Source organism: Peromyscus eremicus, chromosome 6, assembly GCF_949786415.1.
Source record: "Peromyscus eremicus chromosome 6, PerEre_H2_v1, whole genome shotgun sequence".
NCBI classification, from domain to species: Eukaryota; Metazoa; Chordata; class Mammalia; order Rodentia; family Cricetidae; genus Peromyscus; species Peromyscus eremicus.
Genome location: NC_081421.1, coordinates 100,778,370 through 100,801,062, shown reverse-complemented (window position 1 = coordinate 100,801,062; position 22,693 = coordinate 100,778,370). Strand labels below are relative to the sequence as shown.

Here is a 22,693-nt window from a genome sequence, read left to right as displayed (position 1 = left end):
AAAACTGGAAATGCTCCATAAAGCTTCCAAAGGAATGTGTCCACTTGCATTGACGTCCCTAGAGGCACTGGGCATCATTTCCACAGCCTCTGTGTTGAGTTCTGCAGGCACACAGGAAGAACCGGCTAGAGAAACACACACCCAAGAGCACAGGGAATGAAAGTGGAGGGGGCTTTGGGAGAAGCAGAGCAACAACACTCTCTGCTCTGGTGATGCTGACACAGACTCATGTCCACTCCTGGCCTTGTGTCTCAGTGTCGTCTTTAGATTAAGTACTAATAACAGCACAACCGTGACAGCGAGTCCTGATCGCCAATGGACTTAACAACTTACTTGTATGTCTCGCTTTTTGCTTTCCCTTATATTTAGGCAACAAGAACAACACAATTGGTGTGTGGTGTCTAGTCCTAACAGAGGACTGAGATTCCTGAATGACCAACTTGGACAGGAAAAGAGAAGGCCCAAGACTTCACCCAATAGAAGACTGAGCACATCAGGGCCAATGTGACCGAAACAAAGCATTTCTTGTACATAACTTTATGTTCATAGTGAATTTAAAAAAAAAAAAAAAATCCGCCAGGCGGTGGTGGCACACGCCTTTAATCCCAGCACTCGGGAGGCAGAGCCAGGAGGATCTCTGTGAGTTCAAGGCCAGCCTGGGCTACCAAGTGAGTTCCAGGAGAGGCACAAAGCTACACAGAGAAACCCTGTCTCGAAAAAACCAAAAAAAAAAAAAAAAAAAAAGAAAAAAAGAAAAAAAGAAAAAAAATCCAAGTGTCAGGCATACACTAAGATGCAAGGACTGCTTTCTCCTAACGTCCCCGAGGAAATGGGTGGGTTAAGGAAAGGAATACAACCTACCTGAAGACTGCAAGAGTCAGTGACCAGAGCACTAGCGGCTTCCGTAGTTCAAACTTGGCTCGCTTGTTCATCAGATGCCGACCACCAAATATAAAGGCAGCATACAGTGCAGAAAACAGGAAAGATTTCTTCCTAGGAAGAAATAAACGGACCAAGCCTGTGAGACAGGAGTCTTGAAGCGCCTTTGACAACAGCTGCCCTGTCTGTACTAAAGACATTTTCATGAGTAGATGCCTCACTTCGATGAAACATTAATCCACTTGGAGACGGCTGCTGTGGGCAAATTCATCCTGTGGCTGCCAACACGCCACAGTAAACACCATTCAGTGTAGACAGATGTTCTTTTCAGGCCCTAGGATCAAAAATTTCAACATGGCACCGAGGTACAAAAGTGACCTTTTCACTACAGGAATGAACTATTCTTTTTAGGTAAGTGAATTTAAAGCAGAATCGTGGTTTTGGTAGAACGTAAGTATTAACTTTCGAAATTACCATTAATTAAAAAGGCTAAATTGTCAGATACACGTATACACACAAACTGAATTTAAACATGTCTGGGATATAACCATCTGCAGGACAACGGAAGGCATCTCTTTAGGTGAACTGTACTGACTGAAGATCTGGGGCTGACCAGATTAAAGCCATCTTGAGGGACACAGCAGTCACATGCAAGTATGTAAAAGGGGGGAAAAAGGATTCTTATTTGAACAAACTAGTGTAAAAAAGCAGTTGTAATAAAATAAAAAAGCTAGGTAGGATATTAAAGCTATTTTTCTCTTATGGATACACAGAGATATATTTATGAATGAAATAGTGTATCCTAAACTTGTTTTAAAATATCCCAGGAAAGAAGCAAAAGGAAACAAGTGGGGAAACGACACCAGGAAGACAAGAGATGATGGAGAGTGGAGCTCAACACCTCTCCCTCTTCTCTCTTGCACACACACAGAAACCTCTTTACACACTGAAAAACGTAAAAAGATTTCCCATTTTAAAATACTCCATAACCAATATTTTCTAAAGGATGGAAAATATGTGTGTAAGTATTTGAGACCCACATTAGGACAATACGGGAGGGTGTTCACTGTTGGAGTTACTGTGCTCTCATTCACAGAAGGGTGGAGCCTGTCAGAAATACCTCAGCAAGGTAAGGCAGGACCTCCAAGTCCCACTAACTGCTGATTGGTTGCTGTATGCGGTTTAATGATGCCAAAGCATGCAAAGAAAGAGAAGGGGAGGGGCGCGGTGGGGTGGGGGTGGACTACATAGGCCATGTAAATAATTTAGACATTGAAGCATACTTCCAGAGACAGAAACCTATCTCTTAGTATGGGTATCCCCTATACAACTAGACCAAAACAGAAATGGTTGAAGAAAAAGTTGAAAGACATAATATGAAAATCGAAACATGCTAAAGAATGTAGCACGCAAAACGCTTCATGTATTACTTCCCTGGCTGCTGGCACACTACCATTTATCCAGGACACACTGCTGCTCACACGCATGCAGTGACCTACTTGGCGGGTCCCACCTTGTAAAGCCATGATCCCAGGAATCAAGCCATAAATAAACACCACGGAAATTAGTTCCACTACAGCCCTGCAACCATGGCGAGTGCTTGTTGGGACACGTGGTCCTGGCACAGAGTCGGCTCTGGGTGAATGCATGTTGAAGAACGATCTCGTGCTTTCAAAGTTTTTGAAGCGGGGAGAACAGCACATTGACACCACAGCTCCTCAGTAAACACTGCATGAACGGGCAGTTGGGGGCACGGAAAGGAAGGGTACTTCCCCAGCAGTATATTTAAAACAACTGAAGAACAAACTACCCAGAAATGGATTGTGGCATACTGTCCTCCTCCAACCAACTTTGTTTTAGAGCATTAAAAAAGAAAAAAAAAGAAAAAAAGAAAAAAGGATAATTTTATGGGAAAACAGAACTAGGCAATCTTTCAAGAGATACTTTCATATGCAAACGCATGCACTTGAGTGTATTTTTGCTCTAATATCTGCCCAGGTTATGCTGTCAGATCACACAGAACGAGACCCACTCTTTCTACACTCCTATGAAGTTAGGATACAAAAGACATACAAAACCCATACATGAGCAATGACTTGCTTTAAAAAAAGAAAAGAAAAGAAATCAAAACCCAACATTAATGCAGGCAATGGGAGCATTCAATGGTGGAATTCTTTTTTTCTTAATTATGAAGGTGACGGGTGACTGGAACTGCTTATTTACTCAGCAATTCCCCTGGGCCGACATCCCGCTGAAAGACCTTATCACTTAACCCCCTCTCACCGGCACCTCACAGTTTTAGTATGACTTCCATTTTAGAGAAGAACTGGCCTTAGAGGTTAAGTAGCCCTGAGGCTTCTTCTCAGTCAATTTACAGGAGAAGAGGAGGTTGGTTATTGATATACTGTCACCTAAGCAAGTAAGAGTTCCTTTGGTGACCTCTGGCAACTAAACAGAAAAGAGTTTTACTGTGCAAAGCCCAAGGCACCTACCTGCACCCACCCCACACCATCATGCTCCAACTATTGGATCTCCCAGATCTGTGAAGCTTTCATTCACCCCTCTCCTTGTTTCTTTGAGAATGCTGAAAACATTCCCTGAGAGGACTTTTCCTTTTTAAAATGACTTCTTTTCCTTTTAGTATAGGAGTGTTTGCCTGCATATATGTATGTGCACCATGTGCATGCTTGGTGTCTGAGGAGGCCAGAAGAGGGCGCTGGATCCCCTGGAACTGGAGTAACAAGAGTTGTGAGCATGTGGGTGGTGAGAACTGAACCTGGTCCCTCTGTAAGAACAAGTGCTCTTAACCACTGAGCCATCGCTCCCATCTCTTATCATTATTTCTTGGTCATGCAATATATATAATTTGGGTCCTGGTTTTGGGTTCATGAACTGAATGACTTGTAATCATGTGTCAACCAAGTTAAATGCTGTCTTTACACAGTAATATCATTCTAGCCGGAGGAAAATGTGCCCCAGAAGCAAGGAAGAATAAAATTTCCCTCTTTGTTCTTCTGATTTTTGTTTTGTTTTGCTTATTGATTGATTGATTGATTGATTGATTGATTGATTTCTGTAATTTCCCCACTTCTTGAATGAGGATTAGTTCTAAGTCACTGCTAATGTCCTTGCAAGACCAATTTTCTTTTTTACATGTTTCTTTAAAAAAATCTTCTGCAATTTAAGGCATGGTGGCACATACTAGCAACCCCAACATCTAGTAGAGGCAGGAGGATCAAGAGTCAGAGCCAGCTTCATTCATCTGCTTAACAAGTTCGAGGTCATCCCAAGCTCTATGAGACCATCTCTGAGAAAATAGTCTGTCCAACAGCTGGGACAAACAGGGTAAACAGTGGCCCAGAACTTGAGAATTACAGGGAACCTGAGAGGCTGAGTTCAGGGAGAGGTCGAGTCCCTCACTCTACAGGAGAGGGAATAAGGATGACATTAGTGGCTGATGGTCACTGTACACACTGGTCAAGACCAGGCAAAATGTTCGTGGTTAATACCGAGAAGGGAGAAATGAACTGTGAGTCCCAGACAGTCAATGATGAGAATGACATTTGCTTAAGTATGATTAGAAAACCACGTGGTCACCGTACACTACAGACACCCACTGTGATGAAATCCAAACCACGCTTTGGGTGAATTTAGAGTCAAACGGAGTTTTTCCACAAAGAACTGAACGTTGGCACTTGGAGGGCAAATGGACAAAACTGGATGTCTGAAAACAAGGGAAAGGAGCCGATTCGAAAGGTCGAGTACCATGCGCTTTCTCTCACGTGGGAAAGTCAGCTGAAAGAGAGAAGCCGAGGAATGAAGAAGAGGAGGAGGCTGCAAGGAGAAGACGGGGAAGAGGGGATGCAGGAGGAAGAGAGGGGGTGATGGGATAGATGTGGTTCAAAGCACAGTACATATGTGTATGACAATATGGAGTAAAAAGCTTCAGACTCCCTCAGTAAGAAACTCATTTACTGAAGCATTAACTCCTGCTTCAAAAAGTGTAATTACTTTCCCATTGTTTGGAAGGCTTGGCAAACTGGGCTACTTCAGTGATTGAGAACTGGCTTTCCTACCAGTACCTCTCTGGTAAAGGTTCAATTATAGTCAGGTTGAGCAATGACTGGTTACTGGCCTACTCAGTATTTAGGATGGATTAGTGAGTGCCCTGATGCTTCAAGAGTAATCCAATAATTCTCTATTTTCCTGTAGGCATCCAGGGATGGGAATAATGTGGCTACTACAATGTTTTATTATCAGATAATTAGTAATCCCTAGGTAGCATGGAGTTACCTTGCTTAATAAATTTTAATGTACATCACATAGCACAAGCCTTCTTCTCGGATACTTAATAAGTCCTTTCAGGGTGGAGAAACCAGAACTGATTACTAGGCACTGAACCAAATAGGAGATAGGTCAAAAGAAAAGAGAGGACCTGAGTTTGAATCTCCAGCACCAAATGTAAAAAGCCTCACATGGCCACGTGTGCCTGTCACACCATCCTTGTCTGAACCAGGTAGAACTCAGGAGTTCCCTGGCTAGTCAGTCTACTGGGAAACCTACTGTGAGCATCAGTCTACCAGGAAACCTACTGTGAGCGTCAGTCAGTCTACCGGGAAACCTACTGTGAGCGTCAGTCAGTCTACTGGGAAACCTACTGTGAGCTGCAGTCAGTCTACTGGGAAACCTACTGTGAGGTGCAGTCAGTCTACCGGGAAACCTACTGTGAGCTGCAGTCAGTCTACCGGGAAACAACCTACTGTGAGCGTCAGTCAGTCTACCGGGAAACCTACTGTGAGCTGCAGTCAGTCTACCGGGAAACAACCTACTGTGAGCGTCAGTCAGTCTACCGGGAAACAACCTACTGTGAGCGTCAGTCTACCAGGAAAAAACCTACTGTGAGCGTCAGTCAGTCTACTGGGAAAAAACCTACTGTGAGCGTCAGTCAGTCTACCGGGAAACAACCTACTGTGAGCGTCAGTCAGTCTACTGGGAAACCTACTGTGAGCTTCAGGTTCAGTGAGAAAAATCTGTCTCAAAACACACAAAAACAAACAAACAACAACAAAACCCAAAATAACCAAACAAAACATAAGGTGGAGAATGACACAAACCTCCTCCTCCAGCCTCTGCAGTGGGGACATGGGCACACACACTCGCATGCTCATGTACGCATATAACAAACAGACAGACAGACACATACACACTCTCTGTTGTACTTTTACTTTTTTTTAAACAAGCAGAAGCTTTTTGTCCCTTACATTTCTGTCATCAAAAATGGAAGTGAATAATAATGGAAATTAGTTTATAACTAATACAAAAACAGTTAGGTCATATACTAAAGAGATTTGGATTTCTCTGACTCTACTTTGTCCCCCAATCACTCCTCAAGGTGGGTTTTTATCCTCACTAGACTAACTGAACACCCTGTAGAAATTCAAATGCATTAAACAAAATGACAACTCGTGGGATGCCTCTTGAACCAACCAGTACTGATCTTGCTGTGCCTCCCTGTGCTCACACTGAAATCTGACAACAACTGGGCCCTCCTCCAAGAGTCGAACAAGTTGACTTTCCAATGAAAGAACTTTCACGTGGGTGGTATTTCAACACAGGCAAACTCTTAATGAGCACCTTGGAAAGATGGCCTGAGTTCCTTCCTCAATTTTTCATGTTCTGTCTAAATGACCTTGTATATGGCAGCCATGGGTGTCCGAGGTACAAAAAAAGAAAAAAAATCTGTGGAAATGAAAAACCAACCTGTGAGAGGGGAATTAAAAAAAAGAAGATCTGTATACCTCCCAGTTCAGTTGATATTACTTAATGCATAAAAAGGGTCTATGCTGGCTGGGTATGGTGGTGGTGCATGCATTTAATCCAGCGCTTGAGAGGCAGAGACAGGAGGATCTCTTTGAGTTCAAAGCCAGACTGGTCTACATATTGAGTTCCAGGAGAGCCAAGGCCCTGTCTCAGAGAAAAGAAAGAAAAAAAAAAAAATAGAATTTACACTTCAAGGGAATCCAAGATTTCTCTGGTTCAGATGCTGACTCAAGCTTTGATACGGTCTGGAAAGGAGTTTTTGGAAAGTTGGGGTTCCAAAGACTAAGGGAGATGACACACTGCTTTGGATGTCTATGCTGTTTCCAATTTGGTAAAAGGATAAAAACAATTTTTCTTGATAAAGGTCCTGGGGTTGTATTCCTGATGGTTCAGTGAGGGTTGAATTCTGTCACGTTTTTGAGAATTCTAAGACTTCAAACATTTATTCCCCCTACGAAAGCAATCAGAATTTCATCACTTGATTTGTTAAAGTGTTTTAACATGCCAAAGAAACTAAACACACTTGCTGTGGGATGTTCTGTGTGGCAAATGTGTTGCTAATTAGTCAATAAATAAAATACTGATTGGCCATTGGCTAGGCTGGAAGTGTAGGCGGGACAAGGAGGAGAATAAAGCTGGGAAATGGAAGGCTGAGTCAGAGAGACACTGCCAGCCGCCACGATGACAAACAGCATGTGAAGATACCGGTAAGCCACAAGCCATGTGGCAAGGTATAGATTAATGAAAATGGATTAATTTAAGCTGTAAGAACAGTTAGCAAGAAGCCTGCCACGGCCATACAGTTTGTAACCAATATAAGTCTCTGCGTTTACTTGGTTGGGTCTGAGCGGCTGTGGGACTGGCAGGTGAGAGAGGTTTGTCCTGACTGTGGGCCAGGCAGGAAAACTTTAGCTACACACACTCCTCAAAATCCTGAAACAATAAGTTTGTGAATAATAGAAGTATATCTAAAATGGCAAGGCAAAGCTACTATAGAAAAGCAGCATATTCTCATCTATTATGTTTTGACCCAAGAAGAACCTAAATAACGTGAGATTTCTGAGCTACTTTGGGTACAAACACCTCTTCATTTACTTCTCTCGGGTGCTAATTTGGAGATCACAGGTTTTCCTTATGTACTTTCTAAAGGTGAGAAAACCATGATTCTGTGATTCAGTTTTTCTATCTTGAAGTAGGCCAAAGTACAATCACATTTAGTGAAACTCGACTGAACACCGCATGTCTCCCATTAAGGTCCAGCTCTCTTAGGAAAAGGCCTGGCTGGCATAAGGCTATCTACATCCGTGAACAGTGTTTCATACTCACCACCTTTTTGTTCTTATGACTGAAAAGAGGATTATGGCAGAGAGAATGCTCTCAGAATTTAACCACGCCCCACCAAAAACTGTCTAAGCATGAGGTCAAAGCCCAGCATCCATGTAAACAGCCAGTTAAGGAGGAGCATCCTGGCACCTGGAGCTCTCTGGCCAGCCTGACTAGCCCACATGATGAGCTCCAGGCTAGCAGAGAGACCATGACTCAAAACACCAACCAGGTGGAGAGCCACTAAGCAATGATACCTGAGGTTGACCTCTGAGTCCCACAGGTACGCATGCACATGAATTTGCACACGCCTGTGCACCCCCCTCCCCCAAATCCACATAAAGACCCCAAGTCTGGCACCACTTATCTTCCCTCTGTGGATTAACAACAAGCTCCCAGATACTATTCTAAAGTAAGACACAAAAAATCTACTTCTTTTTGTCTTAAGACAACAGATTTGGGGCCAGAGAAATGGCTCAGCAGTTAAGAGACCTTATTGCTCTTACAGAAGACCTGGACTCAGTTTCCAGCATGCCTTATAACCACCTTAACTCTAGTTCCAGTGGATCTGACACTGTCTGGTATCCATGGGTAACTGTACATTATTGGGGCACATTAATGCATGTAGACATACAAACATACACATAAACAAAAATCTTAAAAAAAAAAAACCTACCTAGATTTATCTAAGAGCTAGAGGCCACAGGTAGAAGTGAATATATTCAAAGGATATAATTATGGACATGGAACCAAAACTGTGAAATCTAGTTTTACTAAACAAAACAAAACAAACATGATTTACAAGATTAAAGTCAAATTGGGCAGAATTTTCCTAGATTTAAATCCAAACGGAGACAAACGATAACTAGATAAACAGTATATACAAATCCGTATCTGTCGTCTCTATCCTCAAGGGCTGGGTATCAAAAGATGGCCTGTCAGTTGTTGTTATTGCCACCTTGTAGTTATATAGGGTTCCTCTATCTTATTGCCTCACAGACAGTTGAAAACAAGCTAGGAAATTAAGGTAGGAGACCATGCTTTCATGGTAACCACTGGATAGGTGAACACACCCATCACTAACTTTTCCCTTGATACAAAAATCCAGAAGGAAACTGGGGATGCCATGAGAAAATACACAGAACGCTGTTTCTAGGGCTGGGAGGAATAGCTCCACAGCAATGAAAATTATCTGATGGTGAGAAATTAAGCTTGATCAAAATGTGGCAGTGACGGGAAAAAGCACAAACTAAGCTAACAAACTAAAACAATGACTCAAACACTGTTTTCCAGGGAGATTACCTCCCATTGCTCAGGAAAAGGCTATGGATTTGATTTCTCTTGAAAATAACGGCAAGTTTTTTATTATTCAGATGTTCATAGTGCTCTTTCAAAATCTGAACGCTCATCACCATACTGAAATCCATTATTGCGTGCAATTATCACAAACTAACAAAATATGTAGATGAAATAGTCTTAACATTATGGGTCCTCACTCTTTCAATACTAATGAAAAGCTCTTTGCACTTACAATAAAAGCAAACAAAACCCGAATAGCACTCATTCGATGACATAGTTGGATTGTATTCATTCAAAGAAAATTGGTGGCTTGTAATGACAAGAGCCTCTTATATTTTGGTGTGGAGATAATTTGAACTAAGTCTCTTGTGGCTAACATCAAGGGTGTCAAGATGACTGCTCCCTCCTGGTGGCTCTAGGCAGAGCCTGTTTCCTTGTCCTTCACAGCAGAGAGGTCCTGGACGTCACCAGTCTACCAGTCCCACTACCATGGCACAGTGGTCCAGCCCCCATACAGGCTGCTGGATTCAACTGTACACACTGCAAGGGCTGCCATGCATCTCTGCCCTGAAGGTCACCTGAAGCTACGTTTGAAAACGCATCTGCAGACAGGCGAGAGGAGGTGAAGTTGAATAGAAGCAGACCCCACTGCCGAGGCATCCCCTCCCTCAACCCACACTAGAGTTCAAGTTCTCACAGCAGAGGGAGGTCCAGCTATTATTGCGATTGCTTTCATCGTCCCATTAGCTCGATCATCACAAGATAACTGCACAGAAGCCAAACTCAACCCCGGAGGGAGCTGCGTTCCCACCACTCCGCCCCTTGTTTCTGCGTCGTCAGCATGGGAGTGAGCTCATGCTCACGACAAAACAATCTGATAAAAGGCTTTCTATGACATAAACGCTCGTTAAAGAGTGGGAATCACTCCATCTTCCTGAGATTACAAACGAACGAGGTGTTGGCTGTGATGAACAAGTTCAAGGTCTGATAAGTGGGGGGACCCACCATTCACCCTGTTGATAGCTGCTCGGGGCTTTTGCTCCTTCCTCTCTATTTCTGCAGAGTTGGAGGCAGACTCTCCACCGAAGATACAAATAGCTGTATGAGTTCTATCCGTGGCTGCTCTGTACACGCTGGTCATCCGTTTCCACAAGGAAGCCAGAGCAAGACCTGCCAGACAGTGTCCCAGCCAGTTCAGGAGCCTTTTATCTTCATAGTTTAGAAGACTTTTATCTTTATATCTACTCACATCATTTTCCACAAAGACTTTAGTATCCCTCCTCCTTTATTTATAACTTCAAAGCCAAGGGAAAAAAGGATACAAAGGCCTCTCGGGGGAAACATTCCTAACAGGAAAAATGTCAAAAATCACTCAGAAAATAAGTATATAAATGGTACAGTTTCCATTTCTTTGAACAATGAAAGAAAGACTCTGTTCATCCTTAAGTTTCTGTTTACGGTTAGTTTGTGAGACAGCCGGGTAATCTCTTCATTTGCAAGTCAGGTGACTTGTTTGGGAAATGACTGATGTATAGCTGGGATTCTGCAGCGTGGCTTCAAAGGAAAAGATTTTCAGAACTCAGCGGTTCTGATGGCACTGTTTCTATTAGGCAGTCTCAGAAGCAAGGAAAAAATGCCTAAGCACAAAGAAACTTAAGTCTCCATTCCCTTGAGAACTGGAAAACTCACATTCCCAGGGGCATCCTTTTTAGGAGTACACACTGCCAGGATGTGTGAGACCTCAACTGGCACCCCAAACATGCACTGTGTCACAGCAGCATCAGAGGACGATTCTGTGAAGTCAGTTCTCTCCTTCCACCTTTACATGAGTCCCACAGGTCCATCGCAGGGGACCTATTGCTCAGCAAGCGCCTTTACACACTGCGCCCTCACACCAGCCCCAATTTCTGGCTTTGGGATTCTGGAATCCACTTTTTCTCTAAGGAACTATGTTTTCTTGAGCCCTGTTCATAAGACAATTAAATTTTCACAGAGAGGAAAACCAAACAAGAAAATCTGAGAAGTAGCTAGTGTCCCATCATCTCAGTAGGTAAAGAGACTGTCAGGCAAGCGTGATCACTGAGTTTTTGGATCCCCAGCATCCACCTAACTGCCGCCGCCATGTTGGGCTGCAACCTCGGTGCAGGGGGATTGGGGGCGGGTAGATGGATGGGAATGCCTCAGTGAGCTCAAAGTTCAGTGAGAAGCTGTCTCAAAAAGCAGAGTGGAGAGCCGTCACCGACCTCTGGACTTCCACACACGCACAGGGACGCCAGCACTCGAATGCACATCTGCAGATGCCCACAGGAACACGTACAAACACCTGTGCACGTGCACAAACACCACACTTAATGGTATGCCACCAGATGTTTGTCTTCTCACTTACACCGATTTCCTCTGTAGTTCTAGCTGTTCCAAAATCCAGTACAGAAAAGATTTAGAGCACACAAATAAAAGGAAGTATCAATAGGAAGCTCTACAAGGCTAGGAATTTTATATTTCTATATGTAACATCATCTTCACTACAGGCAACTATTCTAATTACTTAAATATAAATTCTAACTTGTCATTCTGCTGATCTCTGGGAAGTTTTTTCCTAGTGGCTTTAATTCATCACCATTGTACTTTAGTTCTCCTTAACATTTTTTTTTTAATTTTTTAAATTTTTTTATTTTTTATTTTTATTTTTTTCAGGGGAGAGCGCGCACGCAGTCCCCCACTACCATAAATTATGCAGTTGAGTTTCCCACATTTGGGGAAATCGCAGGGGTCAACACACCCCAAGTGCAATGGGTGAGCCTCGCCCTGGGAAAACCACCTGCTTGATCATGGTGTCTCCTCTGCCAGGTAAGTATTAGTTCTCCTTAACATTATTTCCTATAGCAGTTACCTTTTACGTGTGTCACATGAAGTCACCACGCTTGTCTCCTCTTCAAGATCCTGGTGGGCTGTAGCTGTGCTCCTTAATTTTAGATGCCCAGGGCCTTATATCACAGGGCTGGTCATAAGTGGCTCTTTATTATACAATGAATACATCACATATTGGATATTTTAAAAAAATCTCATATTGCTGGGTTGCTGATACTAGAACTCAGGATACATAGAAGCAGGTGGATCTGAGTTCAAAGCCAGCCTGATCTACATAGTGAGTTCCAGGCCAACCATGGCTACCTAGTAAGACACTGTTTCTGAAATAAGAGTAGTTTTTTGCTAAAGTTAGCTCTGAGTCTGTACTTCAAACTCACTAATCTAAGTCTAGACAGTGCCCTGAAAGTTATTGTAACCACTGGCTTTTTTTTTTTCTGCATCTGAGGACAGCTTGGCGTGATTTCCCAGGTAGGCTGCTTCTTCAGCAGCTGCCCCAGGCCCGCTGAACAAGGCAGGGAAGCAGCGTCGAAATGCTCACTCCTCGCTGGCCTAGCACCAAGCTGCTATTTTCTCAGTTAAAGTCAGAGACAGGGTGGGCAGGGATAACTAGCTGCCATTGGCGCTGTGGGCACATCGCCTTCCCTCCTGCTGGCTGGGCCCTCCTCCTCAGCCACCAAACTTAAGGGGCCATTAAGTAAGCAAAGCGTCACCCGTGAGTTTGGTAAGCAAGGGTTCCCACACTCCTACACAGACAGACAGACAGACAGAGGCCTCTGCCCACCACCCTGGCACACACAATTGAAAAAACAAGTCCCAATCCAGCACATAGGTCATCATAAGATTCTGAGCTAATCTGGGTCGTTCTTGAACTGAGTTGAAGGTACTAGGCCACTTAACAGCATTATACTGAGGAAGGGATGAGATAGAGGGACTCTTATTAGCCTTCTACAGGTGTTTCTCAAAGAAAATGAAAAAGAAATTGCTAGCTTTTTCCTTCCTGACCTATTTATTGTGGAAGGGGGAAAAAAAAGGCTCCTTGTCCACTCGTCTACTTACTTACTGAGTGGCAGTACGAGAGGAGTCAATGTACCCATTTGGTTGATTTGAGGAAGAGTTAAAAGGCCCATGATGTGCTGGTAATCAATCATCTACACATTATTTGCAGTCATCAAACCTAGACAGCAAACGCTCAGTCTTTCCACAACCAATCAGAAGGACTGTTGAGCCCTTACAAGTTAGTGAACAGTGGCTGGGCTGAGGCTGGCCAGTCGGCCATGAGAGTGGATGGAGTGTTGTGTTACAGCCTGTAAGTGTTATAAAGGCCACTGTTCCGCCTTGGAGTCGACCACAGAAACCGTAGGACTTATCACAAGGCTAACATGGGTGTCGAACGCTGGTCGCTATCAGCTGCTGAGTTAAAAGGGTAAAGGGGATCAAGTCGGAGGAATGCAGGCATGGTACCGCCATCAGATGGCCCCAAGTAGCCACTGGTCAAGAATCTGCCCTTAAATCTACATTCCTTCTGTGAGGTGAACCCAACTGACCCTCAGCAAATACCAACTTTTTGACCGGAAGTAGAACTTCACCTTTTGGCCATTAGTAATTCATGCTCTAAGGGTTTTAGACAGGGTTTCTCTGTGTAAGTTTTGGTACCTGTCCTGGATCTTGCTCTGTAGACCAGGCTGGCCTCGAACTCACAGAGATCCCCCTGGCTCGGCCTCCCAAGTGCTGGGATTAAAGGCGTGCGCCACCACTGCCCGGCTGCTCTAAGGTTTTTAACATCTGCCCTTTGCCCATAGATCCTTACATGGAAAGAGGCACATGGGGCAGGGGCGGGAGTGGGGGGATAAGGGGGCATATAGAGCTTCCAAGATAGCCCAGGTCACACATCCAAAGGAACTGCGAAGTTATAAAAGGGTCTGGGAAGGGCAGAGAATTAATTAACAGTGGCTACCCAATGTCTCAGCCTCCTCGAGTCCACCAGCCAAGGGGCAGAGTGATCGGAGTACGTGGTGACTAGGGAGAACTTTTTACCCAGAAAGGCCTGTTGGGCTGGCAAGACAGCTCAGCAGGGAAAGGCATTTATTTGCCTTCAAGCCTGAAGACCTGATCTTCATTCCAGGGACCCACCTGGTAAAGGGGGAAAAACAAAGACAAAAAACCGATCTCCTGTAGGTTGTCATCTGACTTCTCATGCTTAATTCTGGCAACTGTGCAGTGACAAATGTACATAGGCAGCCACAATCAATCAATCAATCAATCAATCAATCAATCAATCAAATAAATAATAAATAAATAGGTTTGTGGTGGGGTGGGGTGGCAAAAGGTTAATTCTTTGTTTTATTCTTCCTTTTGGTGCTGTGCCCTGCTACCACCACCCCAGCCCTCTCCGTTTACAGGTAACTTTTCCTTTCTCATAAACTCTTGGCCAGCCCCACTCTGAGGTCTGACCACCTCTAAAATTCCTGATGACATTTGGCTCGGACAAGGCTATCGTGCCTTATCCATAACTGTGTACGATAATAAAACTAGAAGGTTTTTATCTAAATGACACCAAAACAACTTGATTCTTTTTACTATGTTTAAGTTGCTGATCTATGCCTCGGCAGTTTCATACATGTACACACTGTATTTCCATCATATCCACTCCTCAGTTTTGTCCGCCACGCCCTTCCACCAGGATGTATGTCCTTTCTCAACACAGGCCCAGAAAGGGCAGAGACAGACAGAAACCTCTGAAAACAGGAGCAAAATAGTTTTCCTTACGTTATCTCAGGTTTTTTTCCCCCTCACAGCAATGGGAAGATGAACACCCTGATACACCATTTGAACTGGTACCTAGAAGTCTGTACTTGAGCAATAAACCTTCTTTCGTCAACGTGGTATGTAGATAGAGCTATCTGCACACAGTTGGGAATATAATTCCTGAGGCTGATGTGGAGTGAGCAGTTTGGGGAAACACAGGCTGACCAGCAAAAGCTCCAGAACAGCCTGGACTCCATAAGGAGACACTTCCTTTAAAGAAGCAAACAGCAAATAAAGCACCGCAGTACAGCCTGGAGTTAAAACCTTTAAGGCAGCCTCACACTAAGGAGGTTTATTTAACCCTCCTTCGCAAACAAAGTGTACAGTGTTCATTCCGCTCGGGCTTCTCTTGCAAACCCAAACCTGAACACAGGGCGTGCCGGCCACAGCTGGGAGATGGCTCCGGGGGCAAAGCACTTGCCGTGAACTCGTGAAGTGTGGATCTCCAGCTCCCACGTAAAAAAGCCGGGTGGGCATGGCGGCATGCCTGTAACCTCAGTGCTCGGGAAGTAGTAGCGGGGGCCTTTGGGTCAAGCTGGGTAGCTTGGCTAGCTGAACTAGCCAAGAGTTCCAGATCCAGTGAGAGAGTCTGCCTCAGGAAATCAAGTGGAGAGAGCAACCGAGGAAGACACTCAAGTCAACGCCTGGCCTCCACATGCAGGCATGTACACACAAGGATCCCTGCACCGCCCCACAGGGGCTGGCTCTTTAAGAAAGGTGCCACGAGGATGTCTTAATTAGACAAGAGCCTGACTCCAGGAACACTGACTCGGCTTCCCTGGCAAGCTGTTTTCAGGCCCAAGATTTAAGAAAGCGCACTTCTTGGCAAGGACAAGGAAATGGATTTTCAGTTTTCTGTGTGAGTCAGCAGGGAGCAGGGTCCACAGGTGACTTGGCAGTGTACCCTGCTCTGGTGCACACCCAGAGGTAAAGCTGAAATGACACCGCAGAAATGAAACCGCTGGGAGCAGCCATTTAGTGCAACCGAACTTCTCATCGGAAAAAGAAGCCACGCGGCTTTGCCATGAAAACAGGGTCTCTCACTAGGTCCAGGGGCCAGCCTAATGGCAGCTGGCTAGTGAGTCCCGGGGACATAGTGACTGTCCCTGTTTCTCCAGTGACTATAGTCACCAGCACACACCACCACTTCTGGCTTTTGACGTGAATGCCGAGGATCTAACTCAGGTCCCCACTTACCAACTGAGCCGTCTCTCCAGCCCGAGCGCACACAGAAATTTCTAAGCAGCTTCTTAAAATGGCCTACTGCCTGCTCACAAAAGAACCCTCCCTGGATGTCACTAATACAGATCGCCCCCTCCCAGACTTTCTGAACCTAGGAAACCATAAAAAAATCTGCACTTAAGCCACGAGTCCAAGTGTAGAGAACAGTGAGTGGGGTGTCTGTCTAGCCCCAGCTGACACATGTGTAAGAAGTCTTGGGTACCCAAGGCTTGGGCAACATCTCAGAGGCAGAGGACCAGGAAATCTGCTGTGAGACCATGCCTTCTAGCTATAACAGGAAAGCTACACCCAAGGGTTCCTGAATTCTAACCGCTGCCACTCCAGTGTAGATGGAGGAAATCTCATGAGGGGGAGGGGAGGGTTGTACCCCTAGATGAAGAGCTATAGGCGATTCACAACTGCTCAGAGGGTGAGTGAGTCTCCCCTGGAGTGGTCAACCCTAGAAACATACAAATGCTGAACAGACTCAGCGGGTTGTATTTATACGTTTATTCATTTATGTGTCTAACAGCAATGGCCAAAAAGGAAGCCACAAATGGGGGAGTGGGGAGATGAGGAGGGGTGGGAAGGAGAGAAGACGGAAATAATGTAACTCTATTCTAGTCAAGTGAAAAATCTGCAGTGAAACAGGAATCTCGGGAGAGTCAGACTTTAGTTCAAACCACTAGTTCAAGACCATCGTGCTTAGCAAGCTTCACAGCCTGAGCCACCACCATCTCAACCCCTTTTGGACTCTGTTTTCCCAGTTTCAAGACATCGCAACTGTAGGGGCTGGAGAGATGGCTCAGAGGTTAAGAGTACCGACTGCTCTTCCAGAGGTCCTGAGTTCAATTCCCAGCAACCACATGGTGGCTCACAACCATCTGTAATGAGATCTGGCGCCCTCTTCTGTATACATAATAATAAAAAATAAATCTATAAAAAAAAATGAAAATAAAAGACTTGTGAATTAAAGAGTCTTTTAAGGGGGAGGGGGTAAGAAGACAAAGTGACATAATAGACCATGGCCCCATCTGAGGACAGGCTTTGTGGCTGCCATGGTTCCACTTCCAAAGGTAAACCAGTGTCTTACAGAGTTCCACATCTTCTCATTCATGGAAAAATCTCACAAAAACATTGAGTCCTTACTGTCTTTTTTTTTTCTGAGAAAACTGAAACTAATAATAACACTTCTTTCCACAAATAATCAGCAATATTGGATGAAATACACTGCTTTCCAGGAATTGCTTTGAGGATGACGATTTAGTCTAATGTCACAGTGCCAAGGTATTTATTTACTTTTAACTTCAAATTTTAGAAAGACTTGGGTTTTGTTACACAATCTTTTCAGAATCATGATCTCTTACCACAGATAGGGAAGGTTCATCCATTGTTTCTTACAGAGTTCAACAAATACTTCTAGGGTTAAACAACAAATACTTTCATGTGCTGGGTATGGAGAACAGTTAACAAACCAGCCACATCCTCTGGCCCCAGGGCTTTTAACGTCTTCGGGAGGAAAAACAGAAAAGTAAATGGAAAATTGAGATAACGGGTAATTAGGAAACAGGAGCCTCTGCAATCTAGTGTATTGGGTCTGAGCAGGCTTTCTGTAGAAACTCAGATCTTAAGTGTCTACATCTGGCAAAGAAAGCCAGAAGGAGGAAAATAGTTGTTAAAGCCAGAGAGGCATGAGAAAGCACAGTCCAACAACTATAAAATATTAAAGAGTGCTCCATCTCCAATTCCAAAGAGTTAACAGAGAGTGGTAAAGGATAAAGGCCCCAAGAAGTGTGTGGAAGTGAGATGATTAGGGCCTCTGTGGTGCAATGAATGAAAATGGCCCCATAGGCTCATAGGGAGTGGCACTATTAGGAGGTGTGGCCTTGTTGGAGGAAGTGTGTCACTGGGGGCGGGCTTTAAGGTTTCACATGCTCAAGCCAGGCCCAGTGTCGCTCTCTCTTCCTGCTGCCTCAGGATCCAGATGTAGAACTCTCAGCTACTACTCCAGCGTCATGCTTGCCTGAGTGCCTCCAAGCTTCTCACCATGACAACAATGGTCTAATTAATACCTCTGAACTGTTAGCCAGCCCTAGTTAAAAGCTTTTCTTTATAAGAGTTGCTGTGGTCGTGGTGTCTCTTCACAGCAAATGAAACCCCAAGACGGCTCCAGTGGACCATACAAACTTTCCTTTAAGTCTGAGCAGTAGGAACTCACAGGTGGTTCTAAGTGAATGAAGCCAGGCTTGGACTTGGGGCTGAAGCAAAATGCCTGAATGAGCCCTTCAGGAGTGGCCTAGGTATGAGAGCAGCGCCCGAAGCCGAGGATGAGTAAGGCAGGTACCATGTGTAGCTTGGTTCCATTCCACACCCCAGCCGAGAATCCTGTCAGAGTAGTGGATCAAATGTTCCTTCCACAGATGTGCAAGTGTGTAAGGTTAACACGTGCTTGAACCTTACTTATCTGTGAGCACTGGGCACACGGTCGAGTCTGACACTCCCTCATTTGTCTTGGTGTCTAATCATGGGTCAGACATCTCCACCCACCATGTCAATGGTGTCAGTTTCAGGACTAAGAAAACTGTCACCCATGTTCCCACCCAACAAGAGAGAAAGCCCTCAGCAACGTGGAGATGTGTTTTAGAAGATCCAAAAAAGGCTTCCACTGCATGACAGAGCTACTCAAAGGAAAATATTATAAATTTTCCTTTTGAAGCTGAATTGTATTTTGAAAATACTGAGGGAGCTTTCCCCCCTTGAAGAGAAAATGAATACTTGTGAATATCAATACTAGTACTGTGTTCTGGATTTTCTAAGGGACATACAACTGCTGGGGGTGACATCTAAATAGTGTGTGCGAGTCCTTGAGTCTTGCAGGAAATGCCACACACCAGGATGGACAGTATATCCCTTGACTGCCCCACACGCTCTCTTCCAGTGGGAATCTTGGCGGCCCTGGGCAGGCTCTCTGGCCCTCTCCAGCTTGACTCAACTTCCACCCACAGCAGGCTTCCCCTGTGCTCTTCCTCTCAGTGACAACGCCAAGAGCCAAATGATGGAGCTGTAGCCACGACGCCACTAAGGGGCATGCCCCTGAAAGTATCTGAAATTGTGTCCACACTGGTGAGACATCTTTTGTTGGAGTTTTAGGCCTCTGCTCCTCCACCATCATCTGGCACAGGCCTGCTCCTTGCACCGTGAGTCAACACACGTGAGAAGGACAGAGCGACAGACAAAGGAGCTTTATTGATGCCATCAATGAGAAGCTTTTAAGCTCCACACTGGGTTCTTTGGACCTGTGAGTGAAGTAAAGAAATCCCCAACTCCTCCTCAAGGCTTGGCTTGTTGATTGTGCATTACACCCAGCACAACAGAGCCTCAATACTTCGTTCAAACTCAAGTGTACTACACTAAATTCTGTCTAAATTCTGTTGCTATGAATATAAAGAGTTCTGTAGTAGACAGACAGACACACAGACACACAGACACATACACACACACACACACACCCTACATGATGATATCTATATAGCCTCCTGTACAGGAGGACTGTATCTGAAAAGGACATTGATCTGAAAAAGCAAGAAAACAAATCTCAAAACTCACCACATGCTTCCCTGGGCATCTCGGCCTTTGTTGTCTTGTTAGTCAAGTCACTAGTATATTAAAATCAACTAAGAAAAGCTCAGGCTGCGCTAAGCTGTCCCCCTTGCCCCCACCCCACCACCACCAACACAAAGTCGCTTCCCAGGAAAAAAAGGGAGGACAAAAGGGCCCATGAAAACCCTTAGGGAAATTAAAGTCACATAGCATTAAGTAACCTTCAAATTAACCAACAGTTCAGCCATCACCCATCCTGGCAGAAATAAAACACGTCACGCCAGCTGAAGGCAGCAACCACTGCATGTATTTACTCGGCGGTGGCGGCACGACCTGCCCGGCAGACTCCAGAATTCTTAGATTGGCTTATATGAACATCACATGTAATCACTTCAAGATATCAAAGGCAGCATGCTTGTATCTTGCGCTGTGTGCATGTAAATACGGTAAGTATGCATTTCTGTGGAAAGTGACGGCGTGCAGGTTTTACAGACTAGGAAGATCATTAGCAAACGAACTCCCACTCTGGACAGAAGTTCTGACTGCAGTTTTCCCTTATTGTTTTTGTTCAACATAATAGGAGCTTCCTAACTCATTAACACTTACATCTGCACCTTGGACAGTAAAGACAAAATAACAAAAATACTTAGGAAATGTCTGCCACAACACTGCTACTGTTCCCGTGGGCTGTTCCGGGCTCTGCATCGATTCTAATGTGCGTGGAGAGAAGCTGAGTCTCAGCACTGTGAGACAACATACTCGGCAAAGGAGTTCTCGTGTGGATTATTTTTAACCTGAACTATTCCGATTGTTTGTTTACGCTGATCACAACTGGCCATGGGATTTCCAAATCCCCACTTCCCTTTAGGACAGATAAGAAATCTTTTCTCTGAGAACTGCCTGTTTTATAAACATGATGTGTATTTTTAGAATTATCAACAGCAAATCTAAATTACTGCAGTGCATGTGAACACAACAATACGATAAATGGATCCAGTAGATTTTACTTATTTATTCTAAAATATTTATTACATACTCATTTAGTAGGATAGGAACCAAAGCCAAGCAAACTAATATTTAAATCCTGTGTATACACAGGGCAGTGGGTGGCGCACACCTTTAATCTCAGCACTCTGGAGGCAAAGGCTGGCGGATCTCTGAGTTCGAGGCCAGCCTGGTCTACAGAGTGAGTTCCAGGACAGGCTCCAAAGCTACACAGAGAAACCCTGTCTGGAAAACCTGGAAACAAACAAACAACCTCTGGGGATTCTATTATGAACAAATACAGCAACTCTGACAGTCCATGTCAGCGGTTCTCAACCTGTGGGTGGTGACCCCTTTGGCAACCCTCTATCTCCAAAAGTATTTATATTACAATTCATGACAGTAGCAAAATTACAGTTATAACGTAGTAACAGAAATAATTTTATGGTTGGGGGTCACCACAACATGAGGAACTGTAAATAAAGGGTCACAGCATTAGGAAGGCTGAGAACCACTGCTCTAAGTGCTGTGCGGGTGGGGAGACGGTCCAAGAGATTCTGACATCTTCAGGGGGACCCAGAGGCCCACTGTAGGGGACACTGGTTTATGCTCTTTCAGATGGTGGGGACAAAGATCACCAGCTGCTTTTGGTCTAGTGAGAAGACAGACAAGAATTTGTAATGCAGTATGTATGTATTGGTATGCAGGGAGCCCACGAAGATTCCCAGTTGCACTCTGACCTTCAGACTCTTTCTTCTCCTTGGTGGGTCGGTGGGAAGGAACAGCACCAGGCAGAAAGGAAACGGCAAAGACACAGCCAAGGGGTACACAGACGCCAAAGGGCCTTGGGAAAATGGACACAGAGAAGACAGGTGTCTAGGGTCACATGGCAGCACTCAAGTCCCAGGAAGCTGAGTCCCAGTGTAATGCCCACGTCATCCTAGCCTGAAAGCATGGTTCCTTGCCAACACGAGCAGTGGCTTCTTTCATTGTGTTACGCTGACCAAGGACTGAGAGCTGAATTTGTAGTAAAGAGTATTGCTATTCATTGGCTCAACACATATTTAAAGATTTGGCTAAGGGTTAGAAGTCCTTGAGCTCTACTGGGCGATAGAGCATTCTAGTGGGAGACAGAAATAAACAAACAATCCTGAAGACCCCATGGCTGTGCCATTATGGTAAGTGTTGGATGCTCAAAATAAAAAAAATAAAAAATAAAAAAAGAGGGCAGGTGTGCTGGGAATGGCAAAGTTTCATTGCGTAGAGTGGTCACAGAAAGACACTCACATGTTCGGTAGAATTATCTGAATATCAGTTCAAATACTAAAACAGTAAGACGGCACATCTGACTTTATCATTGATACCTGGTTCTGATCTCCCAGGTTCTTGAGCCTCCAAGGCCTCTGTGGGAAAGAAGGCAGGCAACGGAGGGAATGCTCGGCAGCCCTGGCTCTCCCCTTCTCCCGCTGCTCTTCCTTCTCTTTTTATAACCTTATTCAAGGCTTCCCCAAGGTACAGTTACGCAACCCTCTTCATCTCAGTACCGGTCTGACCCAGTGCCGGGTACCACTGGTAACTCAGGTGCTCAGAGCAGATAACAAAGTTAACTAGGAGGGGAGAGTGATCATAATTTAATATGAAGTTTACAAAGAAACAACTCCTGCCATTGGGGAGACCTAGAACCCGTGTGAATCCAGCAGAAAGAAAATCAATTTTTCCTCTGAACCTGGCTATGTGGCTGGGACTTTAATGATTACATCTGGGTTGATACGAAAGATTATCCACAGCAGCTCCCCTAAAGAAGTCATCGTGGAGACGGCACACAGATCCACTGGGATGTGCCTGTTCAGAAAGATTAGCTTTGCCGGGTGTGGTGACACATGCCCTCAATCCC

The 22,693-nt window shown here is 44.7% G+C and overlaps 1 protein-coding gene and 1 non-coding gene across 2 annotated transcripts in view; both read right to left on the bottom strand.

Annotated features, from left to right (window-relative positions):
* The window catches only part of Elovl6 (ELOVL fatty acid elongase 6), a 106,147-nt gene that overhangs the window by 30,359 nt on the left and 53,095 nt on the right, over positions 1-22,693 (bottom strand). Inside the window, exon 3 of the mRNA XM_059266222.1 lies at positions 862-993. Within this exon, the coding sequence (XP_059122205.1) occupies positions 862-993 (132 nt within the window). The remainder of the gene's footprint in view (positions 1-861; positions 994-22,693) is intronic.
* LOC131913959 (U1 spliceosomal RNA) lies at positions 12,013-12,176 on the bottom strand. Its single transcript, XR_009380027.1, has one exon. It is a non-coding gene; the product is annotated as a U1 spliceosomal RNA (small nuclear RNA).